The 19461-nt window shown below is 37.8% G+C and overlaps 8 protein-coding genes across 8 annotated transcripts; 4 read left to right on the forward strand and 4 right to left on the reverse strand.

Moving 5' to 3' along the window:
* Window positions 1-30: 30 nt before the first annotated feature.
* Window positions 31-910, forward strand: GCK72_020574 (uncharacterized protein; the record flags this gene model as incomplete). Its single annotated transcript, XM_053733660.1, has 2 exons — window positions 31-237; window positions 512-910. 2 exons carry the CDS (start codon window positions 31-33, stop codon window positions 908-910), a joined length of 606 nt encoding a protein of 201 aa, XP_053582573.1.
* GCK72_020575 (uncharacterized protein) lies at window positions 37-1653 on the reverse strand (the record flags this gene model as incomplete). Its single annotated transcript, XM_003099392.2, has 4 exons — window positions 37-245; window positions 430-877; window positions 1013-1111; window positions 1396-1653. The coding sequence occupies 4 exons, from the start codon at window positions 1651-1653 to the stop codon at window positions 37-39; spliced, it is 1014 nt and encodes a 337-aa protein (XP_003099440.2).
* Window positions 1654-2853: 1200 nt separating this feature from the next.
* On the reverse strand, window positions 2854-4801 carry GCK72_020576 (uncharacterized protein; the record flags this gene model as incomplete). Its single annotated transcript, XM_003099340.2, has 5 exons — window positions 2854-3026; window positions 3801-3879; window positions 3929-4365; window positions 4416-4561; window positions 4617-4801. The coding sequence occupies 5 exons, from the start codon at window positions 4799-4801 to the stop codon at window positions 2854-2856; spliced, it is 1020 nt and encodes a 339-aa protein (XP_003099388.2).
* A 1714-nt stretch (window positions 4802-6515) lies between these two features.
* GCK72_020577 (uncharacterized protein) lies at window positions 6516-7590 on the reverse strand (the record flags this gene model as incomplete). The annotated part of the gene is made up of 3 exons (XM_053733661.1): window positions 6516-6822; window positions 6869-6972; window positions 7420-7590. The coding sequence occupies 3 exons, from the start codon at window positions 7588-7590 to the stop codon at window positions 6516-6518; spliced, it is 582 nt and encodes a 193-aa protein (XP_053582574.1).
* A 2276-nt stretch (window positions 7591-9866) lies between these two features.
* Window positions 9867-11633, reverse strand: GCK72_020578 (uncharacterized protein; the record flags this gene model as incomplete). The annotated part of the gene is made up of 6 exons (XM_003099398.2): window positions 9867-10051; window positions 10298-10376; window positions 10436-10663; window positions 10711-10919; window positions 11277-11434; window positions 11479-11633. 6 exons carry the CDS (start codon window positions 11631-11633, stop codon window positions 9867-9869), a joined length of 1014 nt encoding a protein of 337 aa, XP_003099446.2.
* A 440-nt stretch (window positions 11634-12073) lies between these two features.
* Window positions 12074-15058, forward strand: GCK72_020579 (uncharacterized protein; the record flags this gene model as incomplete). Its single annotated transcript, XM_003099345.2, has 4 exons — window positions 12074-12129; window positions 13765-13880; window positions 13928-14204; window positions 14254-15058. The coding sequence occupies 4 exons, from the start codon at window positions 12074-12076 to the stop codon at window positions 15056-15058; spliced, it is 1254 nt and encodes a 417-aa protein (XP_003099393.2).
* A 377-nt stretch (window positions 15059-15435) lies between these two features.
* GCK72_020580 (uncharacterized protein) lies at window positions 15436-17164 on the forward strand (the record flags this gene model as incomplete). The annotated part of the gene is made up of 4 exons (XM_003099308.2): window positions 15436-15488; window positions 15865-15980; window positions 16037-16307; window positions 16360-17164. 4 exons carry the CDS (start codon window positions 15436-15438, stop codon window positions 17162-17164), a joined length of 1245 nt encoding a protein of 414 aa, XP_003099356.2.
* Window positions 17165-17543: 379 nt separating this feature from the next.
* GCK72_020581 (uncharacterized protein) lies at window positions 17544-19420 on the forward strand (the record flags this gene model as incomplete). The annotated part of the gene is made up of 4 exons (XM_053733662.1): window positions 17544-17599; window positions 17696-17808; window positions 18284-18554; window positions 18610-19420. The coding sequence occupies 4 exons, from the start codon at window positions 17544-17546 to the stop codon at window positions 19418-19420; spliced, it is 1251 nt and encodes a 416-aa protein (XP_053582575.1).
* Window positions 19421-19461: the final 41 nt, after the last annotated feature.

A 19461-nucleotide genomic window follows, 5' to 3' on the forward strand; every position in this document is an offset into this window, starting at 1 on the left:
AAGATGTTACTAAAACATTATTAGAAAATGATGAAGTTAAACAAGTGGATAGCTAGCCTTGGTGGCGACTCCACAGTGGTTGTTGCGGTTACGGGCGATGCGGATGTATCCCTTCTCTCCCCATCCGGTTCCCCACGAGTTCTTGACGAGCCAGTAGTCTCCGTGCTCTGGGTCGGTACCGTATCCGACGAGAAGGACTCCGTGGTCGAGCTCCTCGGACGAGCATTCCTCGTCATAGTAGACTCCTGGAAAGAGAATTGATTTGAATTTGAAAATGTTATACTTCCTTCATCCTCTCTACTTTCCCCTCCGCTAACCTATCATTCAAAACATGTGTTATCAGTAGTGACACTAGCTTATCAGTGTCATCCACGCAAATAGAAGTGACCTATCAAGTGACTATCCAACTAACAAACACCCTCCACTAACCCTTCTTGTACAATTGGAAGCTACGGTGTCCTGCATCAATAGCAATAGAAATTGGTCCCTGGGTGGCCACAGCGATTTTGAGTTGCTCCTCATCTCCTTCTGGAAGATCAGTGTATCCCTTGTCATCAGCTCCAACGTCCTTCTTGTTGAAGTGGCACTTCATGTCACGTCCCTTGTATGGGTACGAGTCCTCGGTATCAACACCGTGGTTGTCACGAATGTACTCAAAGGCCTGGTCCATAAGTCCTCCGTTGCATCCGTGGTTTCCGTACTTGGTGGAGCAGTCGACGAGATTCTGTTCGGAGAGCGAGACGAGCTTTCCAAGCTTGCGAGCGTGTTGTCCTTCGAGTGCTCCGGTGGCGGAGAACGCCCAGCACGATCCACACATTCCTTGGTTCTTGACATCGGTGACGAGATGGGTGTCACGCCAGTCGACCTCATCTGGGACCTGGAATCAAAATCAGTGGTTAGGGTCATGTGATGACTGGTCAATAGATAGAATAGTTTCGAAATAAATGCTCTTATCAATAATGCACCAGAGATGACAATTCGTTGAAAACACAAAAGTTTGATGCCTTCTTACCTGAACATTGAATGGAGCCAAGAAGCTGGAAGAGTTCTTGATTCTGGAGTCTCCGTAGAGTCTTCTGTATCCGTTGAGCTTGCGGTATTGGGAGAATGGCTGAAAGTTGAAGATAATACATATGATGCAATCTCAAAGCAGGTGACCATGGTCCCCAAACACTCCGGAGAAAAAGAAAGACAACTGTTGGTTTTGGTCAGTCACAAGATTTTCTCTCTCTCAAGTTTTATCTTTTATCTTTTTCGCATCGAAACGCATTTCGTTTCGATGGGAAAAAAGGGGGAACGCGCCAATCAAGTTTTCCAAGGATTAGAAAGCAAATCCATAAGCGGAACCGCTTATCACTTAGCCTGTCTTGCGACGATAAGCGAGATTTGACCTACCAAGTCAGCGATATGGTTCAATCCCATCTCGAAAGTTTTTCTGCCAAGTCTGTGGTCACGATTGTGATTGTCGATGTGGATGACGTTCTTGACGAAGGCTTCCATATAGACTTGCTCATCGTCTCCAGTGTAGTCCTTCTCGTAATCCTCCTTGTAGTCGTCCCACTTCTCGATAGCCGCCTCGATTTGTTTCGAGAGTTTCGCCGAGTTGACGGCGACGACTACCGCTAGCAATGCCACGAGAATGAATCGGTTCATTCTACAATTAAGGAAAAATGTTTAAAAGTATAAAAGTATAAAATATAAAAAATATAAAATCACAACTCAAGACTCGAAGAAATGTGTTATGAGGCAGGAACATGGCGAGGTTTATGAAGGATCCCAAAAGGGGCGGAGCCTTGGATAGCGAAGAGAGACGAGAGAAAGAGAGATGGCGATCAAACCATCAGGTTATCAGTCAAGTGCTATCAGAAGACGGGGTGCTCGGTGCCGGGGGCTCAGAATAGTACAGGTCAGTGTGTAAAACATGATAATTAATGCGATTAGACAAACTGTTTGAATGACCAAAATAATAAGGGTGGAATCATCAGATATGAAATTTGTACAGGAATGAAATTTATCGAAAATTTAAAATTCTATTGAAGTGAAATAGAAAAAATAGAAAAGTGTCACTTAAAATATTTGTGATGGAAAGATGGACGTTTTTCAGGGCACACACTGACACTTTTATATGTGGAAACTGATAAAAGTGTCAAACTTTTCAAGACGTGTACCTGTCAATAACTACGAAAGGTGGAAGCGCGCTCTATTGTGAATTTATTGAAGCAAAGTTACCAAAGAATACAAAAAATTCCCAATTTCAGTCGTCACCAAGAAATGTCTATATGCATTCTACATATTGTTCTACACATCCAATGAAAAAATGTTCGAAAAGATTTCGCAAAACGAATTACATAATCTTGTCTCTTCCTTATCATAAGGTGTATTACACGGGAACCTGCGACCGGTTTTTCAAACAAAAACATAAGGAAATCTCGGAAGAGAATGGCATCATGTTATATAATCGCCTAAGAAAAATTTTATAACATTTTTCTAAAAGACATGTGGTAGAGTGGTAGAGTAATAAAACCTGGGTCGTTAACCCAGAAAGAAATGATAATGTTTATAGAGGAACCCCTACCATTTTATAGTCGAGGGGCGTGGCCTGCATAACAAAGAACGGTCGGGAAGATTCTGGTGCAGACGAGTGTGTGCACGTGACGGAGGGGCCACCATCTATTACACTATCTAAGTGGCATGCGGCCAAAAGATCAGGTGATGCGGCAAGAAGAAAAGAGAGGTTGGGGTCAAAGTAGAATCTGATGAGACATCTGAAAAGAATCTGGAAGCATCTGGAGATCTATGATTTATGAGATGTACGGTAGTGTGAGAACATGAGATAATAGAGCAATTAACAATTCATGTGACAACAACAGATGGCGTGGAGGACCACATTGCGATATCCTTTCCACATCTTGACGTTGGTTTTTGTTTCTTGCGGCAGAAGAGTTTATGAATGCCTGGGACGATGTGCATTAGGTTGTTGATGGCACCCTGGCAGCAGATCATGAGGAGGAAGGCGATACCATTGTCTGGGAAGAATTTTTTGTCAGAAATTTTTTTCAGAAGCTTGGTTTTATAGTCATGCGCAGTTCTAACAGAATACTATCAATATGACAGTATTTCGAAATTGGGTTTAAGTGACACTAACTAATGAGTAGATTCAGACTTGTAAAAATCGGGCCGGCCCGGCTCGGCCCGGATTCAAAAGTGGGTACACATTTTTAAACAATATTTTTTGAGATATATCGAAAATTTAGATTAAAAGTGCTTGAATTATTATACTTATTCGTTTTTTGATTGAATTTTAAATTTTTTGTCAAAAACTATATCAAAATAGTTTCAGAAAATTTCAAAAAAAAAACTCAAACAAAAAATTCACAACATGTTACGAATTTTGAAAAACTTTCATTATTGGAGTGCGTGCTAAAAACCGCTCTAAACGCTACAATTCCCGTTCTTCTAACTCAAAAGGAGCCTTCGTGGAAGAGTTTTCCCACGCGACCGTGTAGTCCTCTCGGACAAAATTATTTCTCGTTTCCCCACTTTTTCCTACAAACTTTTGTGTTTTTTTTTCAATTTATACCGCAAAACAAGGAAAATTACGAAACTTTATGGGGAAAAACGAGGAATCGAGAAATAATTTTGTCCGAGAGGACTACACGGCGCGTTGAAAAACTCTTTGGCTCCTGGAAAACTGGAATCGTAATGTTTAGAGCAATTTTTAGCATAATCATGAAAATTTCTTAGAATTGTCTGAACTATCATAATCAGAAATAAATTATCTGTTTCCCCCGAGACCTTACCTTGAATATGAATGTCTGCATAAAAAAGTGTTGAGATAACTCCGACTGGTACAATGATAAAAGTGATGTAAACCAGAGCCTGAAACTCAGATTTTTGTTCCCTAACGTTTCTTTTTTTTGTTTCTTACCTGATAAATCAAAACCCCGGTAAAATTCCTCTGCATAATCAACGTTTCCCTCGACACCATCTTTCTCGACTCATAAATCATGAGCAGACAAGTAATGACACTCGTGATGCCAGTGATTGAACAAACAACACCAAAAGTTATCGAGCAGAAATATGGAGTATAAATCTTCCAGTTACGATGGTCCGCGATAAACATGTCCTTACACATGACGAATGGATTTTTGTAGTAGAGAAATGCTTGCTCTCGGAACTCGTTTAGCTCAAAGTGAATTGTGAGTGCAGGGAGTATCGAGATTGCCACGATGACCATGAGCAGGTAGCAACACTGATACATTTTTCGGATAATTTTGACAATGAGATCAAACTTTTTGGTGAAGCGGAGGTCGGAGAGGGTGATAAGTTGATGTTTGACAAGTTGGAGGATGGAAAGTGCCACCACTGTAAGAAATGTTGTTGTACTCTCAGTGTAGATCAAAATCTGAACTCACACAGAACAACATGCGTCATCAAAACTAACGGCAACGCGACATTCATCTCAAAAATTGCCAACAACCCCGTCATATAATAACCGGGTATCGGTGGCTCTAATATCGGACATACGATAACAGCGAGAAGAATCACAAATATGAAATTTCTAAAAATAAGTTTTTGAGATGAAAATATCAAAAAAATTTGTCACGGAAACTCACATCACTATCTGCTTCAAGAACTGTTTCCTTACAGCCTGTACTATCTTCGACTTGTTTCTTAAAATTAGAAATGTGGCCAATAAATAAAAAGGGAATGTGATGATGGGGGATAATCGAAATAGTAGGAACATTTTTGAATGTTCCAGATACTTTAAAGAACAAATCGATGCCAAGTCGCCTTCCATCAGCAGAAATGAGCAGAATCAAGTATGATAATGAAGCTAAATGAGCTTAGAATCCCAAATGAAAAGATTTCAGACTAAAATTACGAGACGAAATGAAAGAAAGAAAAAAGTTAAAACTGATGATTATGTTCGAAAGATCATTGTTTTCAAGTGTCGCGAAATTATAACGTAGTAGTTTTTGGTCTGTGATGATGGTTCTTTTTTTGCTTTGAGAAATGAATTTGTGTCTTTGATTCTGTTTTTTTTTCAATAAAAATTTATTTATACCACATCACGGTCTTCCACACTGCAAAAAAGAACTGCAACAAACGTGAAGTCGAATTATTTCATTTTTTTGCACTCAAAATCCAGTACTTTCAGGTTTTCAGACGTCTGCAATGGATGAAAAAAGGTCCCATCCATCAGAATTGTGGAATATTATGTTCTCTATCGAAAATAACCACGTGAATTTCAGTCAGAAAATAACTTATTTGATGTAGAAAAGCCGATTTTCAGAAAACTTCGAAAAATTTATAATAACTTTAAAAAACAAATAAAAGAAGTTTTTCTTTATCAATAAAATTATTTTCTGACCAAAATTCATGTCTTTAGGCTCATAAAATGGAGAATTTAGTTTTCCACAATTCTTGTGGTTTTTTTCATCCGTTTCGGCGTCTAGAAACCTGAAAATACTGCATTTTCAGTGCAAAAAATTAAAAAATTAAATTAAAACGTAAAAAACCCGGTTCACGTTTTTTGCAATTCTTTTTCGCAGTGTGGGAGACCGTGCACACTTGATATTTATTTATTTTTTATTTAACTATTTAAATATACAGTAAATGTCACTGGAGGTCAGGTAAAGTCCCTCACGAGACTAAACCTGAGAAAAGGAAACCGGGAAATAAGGAGAATTATAAAATACGTGTTGGGCAAGGGGGAAGGAGAATAAAGAAAGAAAAAAAAATCAGAATCGTGCAATATTATTCACAAGAAGAGACTTGAATTCCGATGGGCAAAGGAAATGAGGGACATTAATAGTTAAGGCATTCCAAATAGGTATTACAGTTGAGAAAAAATTAGAGCAATTAGGATTTACACAGATAAGAGACATTGGGCGACGGGAGGAGGAGCTTAACCTGACATGGGTCTCGAGGCTAGGACTTGAATTGTTTTATTCAGCGAAAGGAATTAAAACCAAATTGAATAAAAATTGAGCTCAAGAAACAGCAGGTAAGAAACATCAGGTAGGTGGTCAAAGCTAAGGAATGAAGACGTAAGCGAAATTTGTTTTGACAGTATGAAACTGACGGGAATAATACAAAGTTAATTAGTTATATTGAAGGTATTACTATCACTCGAGTAGAAAAAATCCGAAAATTTTACTTTTCTGGTACCAGTGGACCTGAAAAAGTCTCCACTTCCGACTCACGACTTTCATGTGTCAAATTCAGCTGCTTTTACAGGTCCACTGGTACCAGATAAGTAAAATGTTGGGATTTTTATGCTCGAAGGGTAGTTATACCTTCAATGCTACTAATTAACTATGTCTTATTGCCGTCGGTTTCATAACAAACACAAGAGATAACAGATGAAATGTATAGTTTGCACGGCATAACATACAAATCTTGAAAATTAAACCTTTATCAGACTATTCATTGCGTTTCTAGTGTTTTTTTTCAATTCATTACAATTTTACAAAATAGAACCAACGAGTCTATGAAGCTTATGCTTGTTTTTAGTTTGTCCGCCAAGGCGTCAAATGGACTGATTTTGGTGTCTCCTTCCTTTTGAAATAGGGATGGCTCATATAAAAGTAACACGAAACAATATTTACTCGGCAATCCAGAAGAATCGGACGAATGAGTATGATATAGGACGCATACTTTGTGGCAGAGAAACCAGTTATCTGCAAGCAGTATTTAGTGGTATTTGGTTGCAGTAAATCACGAACCGCAAAAATTATCATAGACGGTATCAAAATTACGCACATTGTGATTTTCAAAGTGGTTTCTGCTTTCGATTTCAGTTTGGAGTTTTGGTCTCTGAAAAACGCTTTGAACAAATGTGTCCTGAGTGATCGAAACTCACATCAATTTCAGATTTCTCATTTTCATTAGCATCATTGATGTCATAACAACAATACAAATGGTGACGATTGCAGAGAAAATGAAGTCAGCAAAGATTTGTAAATGCTGAAACAACTGTGGTTGAATAATTTTGTTGACTAAAATTTAAACGTGGGCAGTACTCAATGACTCATATTTTGTGAGGTGAATAATATTAAAGTTTAACAATTCTTCTCACTTTTCCATAAGAAAATGTAGTCGTTAGAGCTATTGCTCCATACTGAAATGGAAAATCCAACTGGATTCCTACGAAATCATGTATTATATGAGGGAAAGATGCAGCCAGACTGAAGATAAATGAGACAAATGACCAAATCTTAAATACGACAACGCATATCTGAAAACTTGATTTTCTTTTCTACGCTTGACGTGAAAACTCACCTCTGAATGTGTTCTGGGATAAAAAAGAATCAATACTCTGACAAAACAAAATAAAACAGTGTACAATTGAGAAATATAATTTAACAAATAAAGAGCTGCTATAAAATATTTGAAGATGTTATCCGGATTTACCGAAGAAAAATAAGAAGTAACCAGCGATGTGCTGGGAACTCGGCAGACGATGTAATCAAATATTACAGCAATGTGATTACTGAGTTGCATACAAAGAAATGATTTGAACACGTATGGATGGATATCTTTCGAAGCATCTTGTGTACGTGTTTTCAGAAAACACGCCATCATTTTTATAGTACAAAAGATGGATGGGATATAGAAAATTAATAATATAGCCATAATGACGGTAACATAATCGAAATGATAAGAAAAATTCTGATACTCAGGAAAGAAATCGATTCGGAGATATGCATTGATAGGGTGCTCTGGTAGAGCCGCCATTTTGAAGACTGAGTTATTCGAGATCTCATTAAAATTTTTCGGTTCGTTCACCCTTTTTGTTATGGGTTCCTTGTCAGAAAAGTAGGGGTCTGGGAACGACGTCTGGTCGGAAATGAGCAGGATGACGCAAGTTAAAAAAAATAGGCAGAATATTTTCTCACGTGTGAAAGTTCTGCGGCATGTTTACAATAAAGCCTAGACATTGGTTCGTGGGAACGCAAAACACTTTTTCTATTAGTCCGTTCAACAGAAGGTATACACACATTAGTAAAAAACATACTTGCAACCGGGCCTTGTCCGGGCCGTGAGCGGGCCTTTGAATAACTTGCTTCAAAATGAGAATTAGGAGTCGATCAACCTATAATTTGACAGGTTGATCGACTCCTAATTTTCATTTTGAAGCGAGTTATTCAAAGGCCCGCTCACGGCCCGGACAAGGCCCGGTTGCAAGTATGGTAAAAAAAATAGATTGCGTATGCTTCAACACGTAGTAGATGCCACATTCGATACAGACGTAGACCACATGGAGCTGTTTTTCCAACTTTGTCTCGACTGGTCCGCAATCCCTTTCTTCCGTAACTTTCTCCACAACCCCGGAACAATGTGCATCATGTTGTTGACTGCTCACTGGGAGGAGATGAGCAGGAGGTAATAGAGACCATTTTCTGAAATAATTTCAGAGAATGAAAATTTATTTAGAACTGTTAATGATTTATGATCATTTGTTCTATGCGATCGTGTCAAAGTGGTCAAAGTTGGCTGCAAGGATAACTGAAATTTCTATCTGCATTTTCACCTGTACCAAAGAAATCATAATTTGATCACCGCCGTGAGTATATTTCACCTGCTTTCAGATAAAATATTATGAGAATGTCAACTTTTGAAACGTTTCAAATGTGAGTTAATGCAGGTACATTTTTTTGAGAAACAAATCCGCTAGTATTTCTTCTCAACTATTATATGAACAATTCCTTATTTCAAACCGATGGTTTCACTGTAGGAGGAGTTGGAGCACTATTCATCATGCTGTCAACCGTTTCTATGGTTACTCTTCTCATTCTAGTATTCCCATGTTATGTTTTAGTGAATCGGGCAAATCGAGAAAGAGATAAACAGCTATCGGTCTATCCTATTTTAAAACATTTTTATCAATCAATATGTATATTTTACTGTATTATTGGAACCGGAGTAATATACATAATCTATTTTGCGATCTTGAATAGAAAGTCAGAAGAAGTTAGGTGAGAGTTGATGTAAAAGAAATTCAAATCAAGAAATAAATTCAGATTCTATCATGGTCTCGCAACGATTCCAATGATGTTGATAGGACTATTTATGGCTATTTTCGTAGAAACCCATAACTTTATTATAGCTCTGTTATCTCTTCAAAGATTTCTGCTCGTTTTTTCCCGAAACATTGAGAAATATATCAAGCCAACCGAGCAGGAGAGTAACAAGTATCTTATTGGTATATATGCTGCATTTTATATGGGACATTTTGTATATTTTGGTTGGTGCACTTATCAGGTTAATCAGGGTGGAGTTACGGACTCTACATTTCGAATTTATTTAGTAAGAGAATTAAGTGGAAAATTAAAAAAAAGACCTCAACTCTCAGATTTTTTACATTATTCTGAACTCGATACTACTTTTATCTGGATTTTTATACATTCCGATCGTGCTGAAAATCCGAAAGCTAGCAAGTTTATCCAGTACGATTCAAAATCGACACCAGCAGTTCATACTTTATCAGACATGCTCCATAGTTGCCTTCAAATTGGTAATTTTTTCACAAATCACAAAAATAATCCTGTAATATTTTTAGTCCCACTCATATATAATTTGGTATGTGGAGTTTGATGCGTTGCCGGTTTACAGTTATATATTCTTTCTACTCTTTTTCGACTTAATATCTACACCAGTTTTGATTCAAACATCGTATTTACTATGCAGCAAGGAGAATTTTGATATTTTGCAGGAGAAACTCAAAATTGAAAAGCTCAAAAGTTTCAGTTTCACGGCTAGAACTTCACGGGTAGAACCGATAGAGCTTCAGAATTGAACAGTATGAAAAATAATTGTTTTAACTATAAATGTGTACAAGAATATACATAAAATATGATTTAACACGCAGTAGATGCCACATTCGATACAGACGTCGACCACATCGAACTGTTTTTCCAACTTTGTCTCGACTGGTCCGCAGTTCCTTTCTTCCGTAACTTCCTCCATAACCCCGGAACGATGTGCATCATGTTGTTGACTGCTCCTTGGGATGAGATGAGCAGGAGGTAGTAGAGACCGTGCTCTGTAAAAGAGAAGGCTTTTATAATCGTTTGTGGTTCTTTAGAGAAATTAGAAAAAATTTATGATTGAAATCGTTTATTTGAGAGTGATATAATTTTCAAAGGTTTGTAGTGTGTAAGGTTCCGAACAAAGCTTTGGAATGAACCCTAGATTTGAGTGAGTCTATTGCAAGCCAGGCTCATGAAACAGGGTGGGACCAATGAAGCGGCGACCAATTAGATTTTGAGTGGGACCAATTAGGACTCACCTTCAATATGAATGTCCGTATAGAACAAAGTGGACACGGAAGCAAGTGGCATCACTATGAATACGATGCACACCAATGCCTGAATTTGTTTTTTAATTTTGTTGTGTTTTTTTTTTCAAATCTAATGACCAATATTACCTGATAAAGCAAACTGAGTGTAAAGTTCCTCTGCATAATCAAAGTCTCTCTCGACACCATCTTCCGAGAATCATAAATTATGACAAGACAAGTAATGACACTGCTGAGACCAGTAATCGAGCACAATGCTCCGAATGTTATCGACCAACAGTATGGAACTAAGATTTTCCAGTGCCGTGGGTCCGCAATAAACATGTCTGGGCAAAGACATACCGGGTTTTGGAAGTACTGAAACAGAAATTATTTTGAATTACCAATAAAGAGAGTGCCTCCACCTCATAGGCTCCTTTCCTGAACCCTTCCAACTCAAATTCAATGGTTAGAGCTGGTAAGATAGTTGTGGCCACCAGGATCATGACAAGATAGCAAATTTTGTAAAGCCATCGAATGATTTTGACAGGAAGCTCGAATTTTCTAGTATGACGTAAGTCGGATATGGTGACAAGTTGGTGTTTGAATAATTGCATGATTGCAAGAGCGACCACTGAAAATATTTGAATTCCTTAGAAAAGTTCTTTCAAAATATTAATCTAAATGTTACTTACTAGGGAAGGTCATGGAGTCAGTTTGGAGTTATGAGATGTGACTTATATCATTGGAAAGCTGAGAAAATGCTGATTCCAAATATATATTTAATTTTTGTCCTCGAAGCTTGGTATTCGAGAAAAACAAGGTTAAATGTCGGTAGAATAAAAAGTTATCCCCTTCTCGTATGATTGGCCTCGAGAACAAAAACTGAATATTTATTTTGAATAAGCGTTTTCTCAGCTTTCCAATGAAATAGGTCACATCCCATAACTCCAAACTGACTCCAAGACCTTTCCTAGTTAAAACGACTCACTCAGTACAACATGTGTCATGAGAACCAGCGGAATTGCTACATTGGTATCATAGTTGGCGTCGAATGAGGCCAACAAGCCAGTCATGTAATATCCAGGAATTGGTGGAATTAGAATTGGACATACCACAACGCAGAGAAGGACAACGGAAATGAAGTTTCTAAAATTTGGTAAGTTCGCTCTAATGATAAAGTTAATACTCACATCAACATCTGCCTTAAAAAATGCTTCCTGACGGCTTGAACCACCTTCGACTTATTTCTGGTTACCAGAAGCCAAGCGAACAGATATAATGGAATACTAAGAATCGGGACCAGACGGAACACCAAAAACAAAGTTGAGCGGTTCAGATGCTCCATGGAGCAAACTTTGTGCAGGTTTATACTCATTTTCACCAAGTTTTTCGAAATTCGAAAAGAAAATTATTCTAACTGACCATTTTTGAAGTGTGATTTGTGTTACCAACGGAATTCTGATATTCGAAAAGAGACATAGAAGCAAACAAATTTTTGGTGCGGATGTGTGCAAGTGGTAGTTAGATATAATTATTGTGTGCAGTTTTGATATTTGCGAGTTTTAGAAAGGTGAACAAAAAACTGCGTGTAGTTTTCTGATCCATATGATCCGTCTCTTACGCAGCAATCAGATTCGCAGCCCGCGGCTACAAATAACCGGTTTTCCCGAGAATGGAAGCGACGGAGGGTAATAGAAGTAAACATCACATAAGGTCAGGGTCATCTGCTGTTTTCTTTCTTACATTCCATCCATTTTTCTCATATTCTATTCATTTTCGGACAAGATGACCGATAACTCGACACCTATTGCTACGGATAGTCTATTGGAAAATGATAGGAGGTAAGATTTTGTGGGACATTAAAGGATGTACTAAAGTCAACTCTGATTTATTCATGAAATAATGTATCTGTGTCTGTGAGTTCATTTTCATATCGAAAGAATAGCTCAATTCGGATTACACTGAGAGCGATCGCAGATGAGTTTTTTTTTCAAATTTTGTACCTATTTTTGCTCAGTTTTGTTGTTTTCTTTACGTGAATTTAATAGAAAACAACAAAAATTGATAGAAACACTATAAACATTATAGAAAAACGACGAAAACCAGAAAAACGAACATTTTCGAAGAGAAATTTCCAGAATGTTCCACGGCCACAAAAATGTCTAAACTGTTCCGCCGTTCGTTTTTAGCGGGGTATCGACCGAATAAAAAATCTTTCGATGAGAAAATGAACTCACATACATAATTCTATGAAAAAATAAGAGTTGACCTTACTAGGGAAGGCCATGGACTCGGTCTGGAGATATGAATCGTGACCTATACCATTGGAAAGCTGAGAAAACGCTGATTCCAAATATATATTCAGTTTTTGCCCTCGATGCCAGGTATTCGAGAAAAACAAGGTCAAAGTTAGAAAAAATGACAAATTATTGCTATTCTGACACGTGAAAATGTTTGGGGGTACTCGATTTTAGAACTCGGAAAGATAGAACTGCGACAAAATAAAACTGTAACAATATAGAACTGACTAAAATAGAACTGAACAAAATGGAACTGCGACGAAATAGAACTGCTACAAAATAGAACTCTAGTTCGAGTGGAGCGCGTTTGCATTCGTGACTTTTAAGACGAATTATAACCAATTTTCGAGGAGAAAAGTCGACTAAAAACACTTATTTTATGCAGATAAAGTCTTTGTCTATTTAATAGTCAACAAAAAACTGTATAAAATTATATTAGATGAGCCCAATAAGCATTTTCAAAACCAGTGGTAGAGTTCTATTTTGTAGCAGTTCTATTTTGTAGCAGTTCCATTTCGTTCAGTTCTATTTCGTGGAGTTCTATTTTGTAACAGTTCCATTGTGTTCAGTTCCACTTTGTAGCAGTTTTATTTTAGTCAGTTCTATATTGTTACAGTTTTATTTTGTCGCAGTTCTATTTTACCGAGTTCTAAAACCGAGTACCCCCAAATGTTTTCGAATTTTTTTTTGTTGCTATTTTCGAGTGTTAAAAAGACAATAATTTGTCATTTTTTTCTAACTTTGACCTTGTTTTTCTCGAATACCTGGCCTCGAGGGCAAAAACTGAATATTTATATTTGGAATCAGCGTTTTCTCAGCTTTCCAATGATATAGGTCACAACCCATATCTCCAGGCCGAGTCCATGACCTTCCTTAGTTAGTACACCTTTAATTTTCTTCAAAACTCAGAGTGATAATAGTTTGTCAGGAAAAATAGACTGAATGGCGTGGAATGCCACAAAAAATCCAAACATTTTCAGTACCAAAAATTTTTGATAAGCTCAAAAAAACTCATGAAAAATTTTGAGAATTGGAAGAGTCCCGAGCAATTTCGTTTTTGAGTAGCTGAGATAAAGTCGATATTTTTCTCATAAGACGGACCATCTCCATCTCTGTGAAATTTTATGTATATATTTTATTGGCAGTTTTGGAAAGTAAGCATCTTTGGTTTTTCAGGAATGTCCCAAGAAAACGTTCCACCTTGGTCCCGTTCCTAGCTGTCGTCTTTATACTTTTCGTGCTGTTGGCAATCGCCTTTTACTTCGTCCATACCCATTTCAAGTACACTATGAGTAGGTGTTTGTCCTCTTTTTTCCCTGATGATTATCTAGATTTCCAGATAACCGCTACTGTAAAAAACGAGTGATTGGATTTTACGAGGACGAGGGGTCTTCGGAAATGAGGCATACTCATTTTGATAAACTCACCCATATTGTTTTCTCTCACAAGTTTTTGATTGAAAACGGAACGATTGCATTCAAAAATAAAGACGCGTGGTTTCGCTTCTATAATTTGAAAGATATAGCAAAACTGTATTGGAGTGGTATGAAAGTGATGATTTCAATAGGAGGAGACACGCAGTTTTCAGCAGTGATGGCTAGTCAATTGAAGAGAAGGTTAAATATTTTGAAATAACTTTTTTTAACAATTCAGTGTGTATTGCAGCAAACTAGCCGATTCCATTGTTACCTTCCTCGATGAACATAAAACCGATGGTGTAGATTTGTTCTGGAAATGGCCAGCCGCTTCCGACAAGTCAAGTTACTTACTTTTTGTGAAGGAGCTCCGCCAAAAAATGTTGAAAAGGGACAAAGCATATATTCTCAGCGTGACATCGGCGCCCGCGGGGATCCCAGGTTACTGGCCGAATGGCTTCGATTTGGAGGAAATGATAAACTATGTGGATTTTATGAATATTTTCTCAATGGACTTTTATGGACCATGGGGATCGCTAACCGGACCAGCGGCACCACTGTACCATGGAATTGCGCCTAGAGAGAACTTCACCGTGGATTATACCATAAACTATTATGCATGCAAGTTGAAGGATACAAGTAAGCTGAATATTGTGATCCCAATGGACGCGAGGATTTGGAGAAATGTGAAATCGGCGCAACCAGGAAGTGAGGTATTCAAAAGAGCTGAATTGGTCGGTGGCAAAGTTGAAGGAACGATTTACACCTCCAGACTCGTTGCCGAGAATGCTGGAATAAACTTTGCTCCATCTAATTGGGATGAGCAAACCAAGAGCTCATATATCTTTGACGAGAAATCTGGAATTTTCCTAACCTTCGAAAACAAGAAGAGTATTGAGGAAAAGCTGAATTATGTGAACGAGAAAAACTTGGGAGGAGTATGGATTCGATCTGTCAATATGGATGATGGATCGGTTCACCTTCTAGATGATATCAATTACCAGGAGATTTGCTCTTCAAGATCAACCGATACCGTCAATTATCAATGTGTATAACAGTATTTATGAGAGCGCACGATTCACGTTTATGTGTCATTTCAATAAAACTTTAAAACAATTGCAAGCAGAAGTCTACGGGCTGGCATGTAAAAAGACTGTAGAAAGTAGAGGCATACAAGAAGACATAAAGTTGTTACGGATTGATAATTGATGCATTTAGACATGAAATAATAAGAGTGGGCGGATTTGGTACATGGAGTTTAAAAAATGAGGAATAATCTTACTTTTTCAAAAAAAAATCAGCAATAAACGAATGACACATCCCACAAATTAAAAAAGAACAGGTTCTCTTGAGATTGAAGACTGAGGAACGATAGGATTATAAAAGTAGACAGCACCGACGATCGGGGTGATTTGTTGCTGCAGAATTAGAAATGACGGTTTTAATAGCAACTGCTACGGATTGTCTGCTGGAAAAGAATAGCAGGTGAGATTTTAATTTTAAGAAGTTTTCAGATTGATTTTTCAGTTAAAGGCATAGTTGGCAAGGCCCGGCCCGAGCCGGGCCGGGTCGGGTCTTGTCGACGAAATCAGGGCCGGCCCGAAGACCCAGGCAAATTTGCGCGAAAGTCAAATTTTCAAATTTTTTCAGATTTTTTGAATTTTTTCGCGAAAAAGTCAAATTTTCGACTATGATTCAGAATTAGAAGAAAATCTGAAAAATAGTAGAAAATGGTCACATTTTCGATAAAAAATTGAAAAAATTTCGAAAAAAAATTAGGAAAAAAAGGTCATTTTTTGAAGCCGGGCCGGGCCTTGACAACTATGGTTAAAGGTAATACCCCGACATTTTGTCTTTTCAGAAATCGAACAAGCAAACGGTCAACTCTCGCAACACCACTAGCTGTACTTCTGGCCATTCTTGCTGTGCTGACCATTGGATTCCTCACGTTTCTCTTACGGTTCAACAATCCTGCACGTGAGTTCTCTCAAACATCTCATTTAATGATCATTTAATCTGCCTCCTAATTCCAGACAACCGAGATTGCAAAAAACGAGTGATTGGATATTATGAAGACACCGGATCTGCAGAAATAAGGGACAACCATCTTGAAAAACTGACCCACGTCGTTTTCTCTCACCAATTCTTGTCTGCAGAAGGAACCATTGAATTCAGAAACGATAGAGCAAAGTTAAAGTTTGAGAAATTGAGAAACGAAGCAAAACGCTTTGGTTTGAAAGTGATGATATCAATTGGAGGAGGACAACATTTTGGGTCGGTAATGGCTACTGAATGTGGGAGAAGGTTGGAACTAAAATGTTGTCTACTTATATATTTTTAATTTTATTAATTGCAGCAAATTAACCGACTCAATTGTTTCATTCCTAGAAAAGAATCAAGCCGACGGTGTTGATTTGTTCTGGAAATGGCCAACTGCTTCTGATAAGTCAAGTTACTCAATTTTTGTAAAGGAGCTTCGCCTGAAGTTGCTGGAAATGAACAAAGAATACAATCTCTCAGTGACATCTGCGCCCGCGGGGATCCCAGGTTACTGGCCGGATGGTTTTGATTTGGAGGAAATGATCAAGCATGTCGATTTCATGAATATTTTCTCAATGGACTTTTATGGACCATGGGGATGGCTAATCGGGCCCGCGGCACCACTATACCATGGAATTGCGCCGAGAGAGAACTTCACCGTGGATTATACCATGAATTATTATGCATGCAAGTTGAAAGAAACAAGTAAACTGAATCTTGTGATTCCAATGGACGCGAGGATTTGGGAAAATGTGAAAACGGAGCTACCAAGAAGTGTGGTATTCAGGAAAGCCGACTTGGTCAATGGCGTGGTTCAAGCAACATTGTTCAAATCGAGGAGACTGGCCACGGAAACGGGGATAAACTTTGACGCAGCTGCTTGGGATGAGAAAACCAAGAGTTCATATATTTTTGATGAAAAATTTAAAACATTTTCATCATTCGAGAACAAGAAGAGTATCGAGGCTAAACTGAGTTATGTGAAGGAGAAAAATTTAGGAGGAATCTGGATTCGATCGGTCAATATGGATGATGACACGTTTAGCATGTTAAATGACGTGAATTTCAGTGATTATTGCTCTGCCAAATCAATCGGTACTGTCAATTATCAATGTGCATAACATTATTTATGAGAGCGCATAATTCACGTTTTTGTGTTACATACATAAGTTATTTTAATAAAATGTTTAAACAATTGCAAGCAAAAATCTCCGGCCAGGCATGTGACGAGTCTGTGAGTAGTAGAGACATAGAGGAAGACATAAAGTTGTTGTGGATATATAATACATGCAATTAGACATGAGGTAATTTCTGAATAATGAGGAATGATCTTAATTTCTCAAAAGAATCAACAACAAACAATTTAATCATCAGTCAGCCCACCAATTCAAAAAAGAACCGGTTCTCCCGAAATTGAAGACTGAGGAACGACAGTGTTATAAGAGTTGGCCGCACAGACGGTCTGGTGATTTGTTGTTTATTTTTTATACTGCGTTGGAAATGGCAGAGAATTTAAGGGCAACTGCTGATGATCAATTGTTGGAAAATGGTAAGAGGTGAGATTTTAATTTGGAATTTTGGAGATTGAGTTTTCAGTTGAGAGTAATATCCATCCAACTTGTCTCGAGAAGTGTCTATATTTTATTTTTCAGAAACAGAACCAGCAAACGATCAACTCTTGCAACATTAGCTGTACTTCTGGTCATTCTTGCTGTGCTGGCCATTGGATTCCTCACGTTTCTCTTACATTTCAACCATCCCGCACGTGAGTTTTTTCAAACATCCTATTTAAAGGTGTATTAAGGGCAACTCGGATTTTTTATAGAATAATGTATGAGTGTCTGTGAGTTTATTTTCATATCTATAGAATTTTGATTCGGTCCTATCCCCACTGAGAATGAACGGCGAAACAGTTTGCTCATTTCTGTGACCGTGGAAAATTCTAGAAATTTCACTTCGAACATATTGGTTTTTCAGATTTTCTTTTTTTCTATCATTTTTTGTCGTTTACTATGAAATTCATTGAAAGAAAACAACAAAAACGAGCGAAAGTAGCAACAAAATTTGAAAAATAAACGAAATGCCCAATCTCATCTGCGATCGCTCTCAGCGGGTTTCAGACCGAATAAAAAATTCTTTGGATATGAAAATCCATTGACAGACACACATTATTCTTTGAAAATATCAGAGTTGATCTTTGTAAACCTTTAATGCTAATTTAATCTGAGTCCTAATTTCAGACAACCGAGATTGCAAAAAACGAGTTATTGGATATTATGACGACACCGACTCGGCAGAAATAAGGGAGAGCTATCTTGAAAAATTGACTCACGTCGTTTTCTCTCACCAATTCTTGTCTGTAAATGGAACCATTGAATTCAAAACACACCGGACAAAGCTTAGGTTTGAGAAGTTGAGAAACAAGGCAAAAGGCTGTGCTTTGAAAGTGATGATATCAATTGGACATGAGCTTCATTCTTTTTTAGACAATTCTACTGAATTTGACAGAAGGTGCGAATTTTTAAAATTTTATCTGCATATGTACTTTAAATTTTATCAATTGCAGCAAACTAAGCGACTCTATTGTTTCATTCCTAGAGGAGAATCAAGCCGATGGTGTTGATTTGTTCTGGAAATGGGCAACCACTTCCGACAAATCAAGTTACTTACTTTTTGTGAAAGAGCTCCGCCTGAAGTTGCTTGAAAAAAACAAGGAATATATTTTCTCAGTGACAGCTGCGCCCAAAGGGATTCCAGATAACTGGGCGGTTAGCTTTGATTTGGAAGACATTATCAAACATGTGGATTTCATGAATATTTTCTCAATGGACTTTTTTACACCATGGAGATGGCAAACCGGACCGACGGCACCCCTGTACCATGATATTGCGCCGAGAGAGAACTTCACCGTGGATTATACCATGAATTTTTATGCATGCAAGTTGAAAGAAACAAGTAAACTGAATCTTGTGATACCAATGGACGCGAGTATTTGGAGAAATGTGAAAACGGAGCAAACGGAAAGCGAGGTATTCAGAAATGTCGAACGGGTTAATGGTAAGGAGATTAATGCAACCATATACAAATCGAGGAGACTGGCCACGGAATCTGGGATAAAATTCGAGGCAGCTGCTTGGGATGAGAAAACCAAGACCTCTTATATGTTTGATGAAAAATCTAGAACATTTTCATCGTTTGAGAACAAGAAGAGTATCGAGGCTAAACTGAATTATGTAAACGAGAAAAATTTAGGAGGAGTATGGCTTCGATCTCTTAACATGGATGATGGCACGGTTAGCCTGCTGAGTGACGTGAATTTCAGTAATTATTGTTCTGCCAAATCAATCGATAAAATCAATTATCATTGTTCACTCTAAATGTTTTCATTAAAGCGCACTTTCTATTTTAATGTATTTTC

Source organism: Caenorhabditis remanei, chromosome V (assembly GCF_010183535.1).
Source record: "Caenorhabditis remanei strain PX506 chromosome V, whole genome shotgun sequence".
In the NCBI taxonomy this organism is placed as follows: Eukaryota; Metazoa; Nematoda; class Chromadorea; order Rhabditida; family Rhabditidae; genus Caenorhabditis; species Caenorhabditis remanei.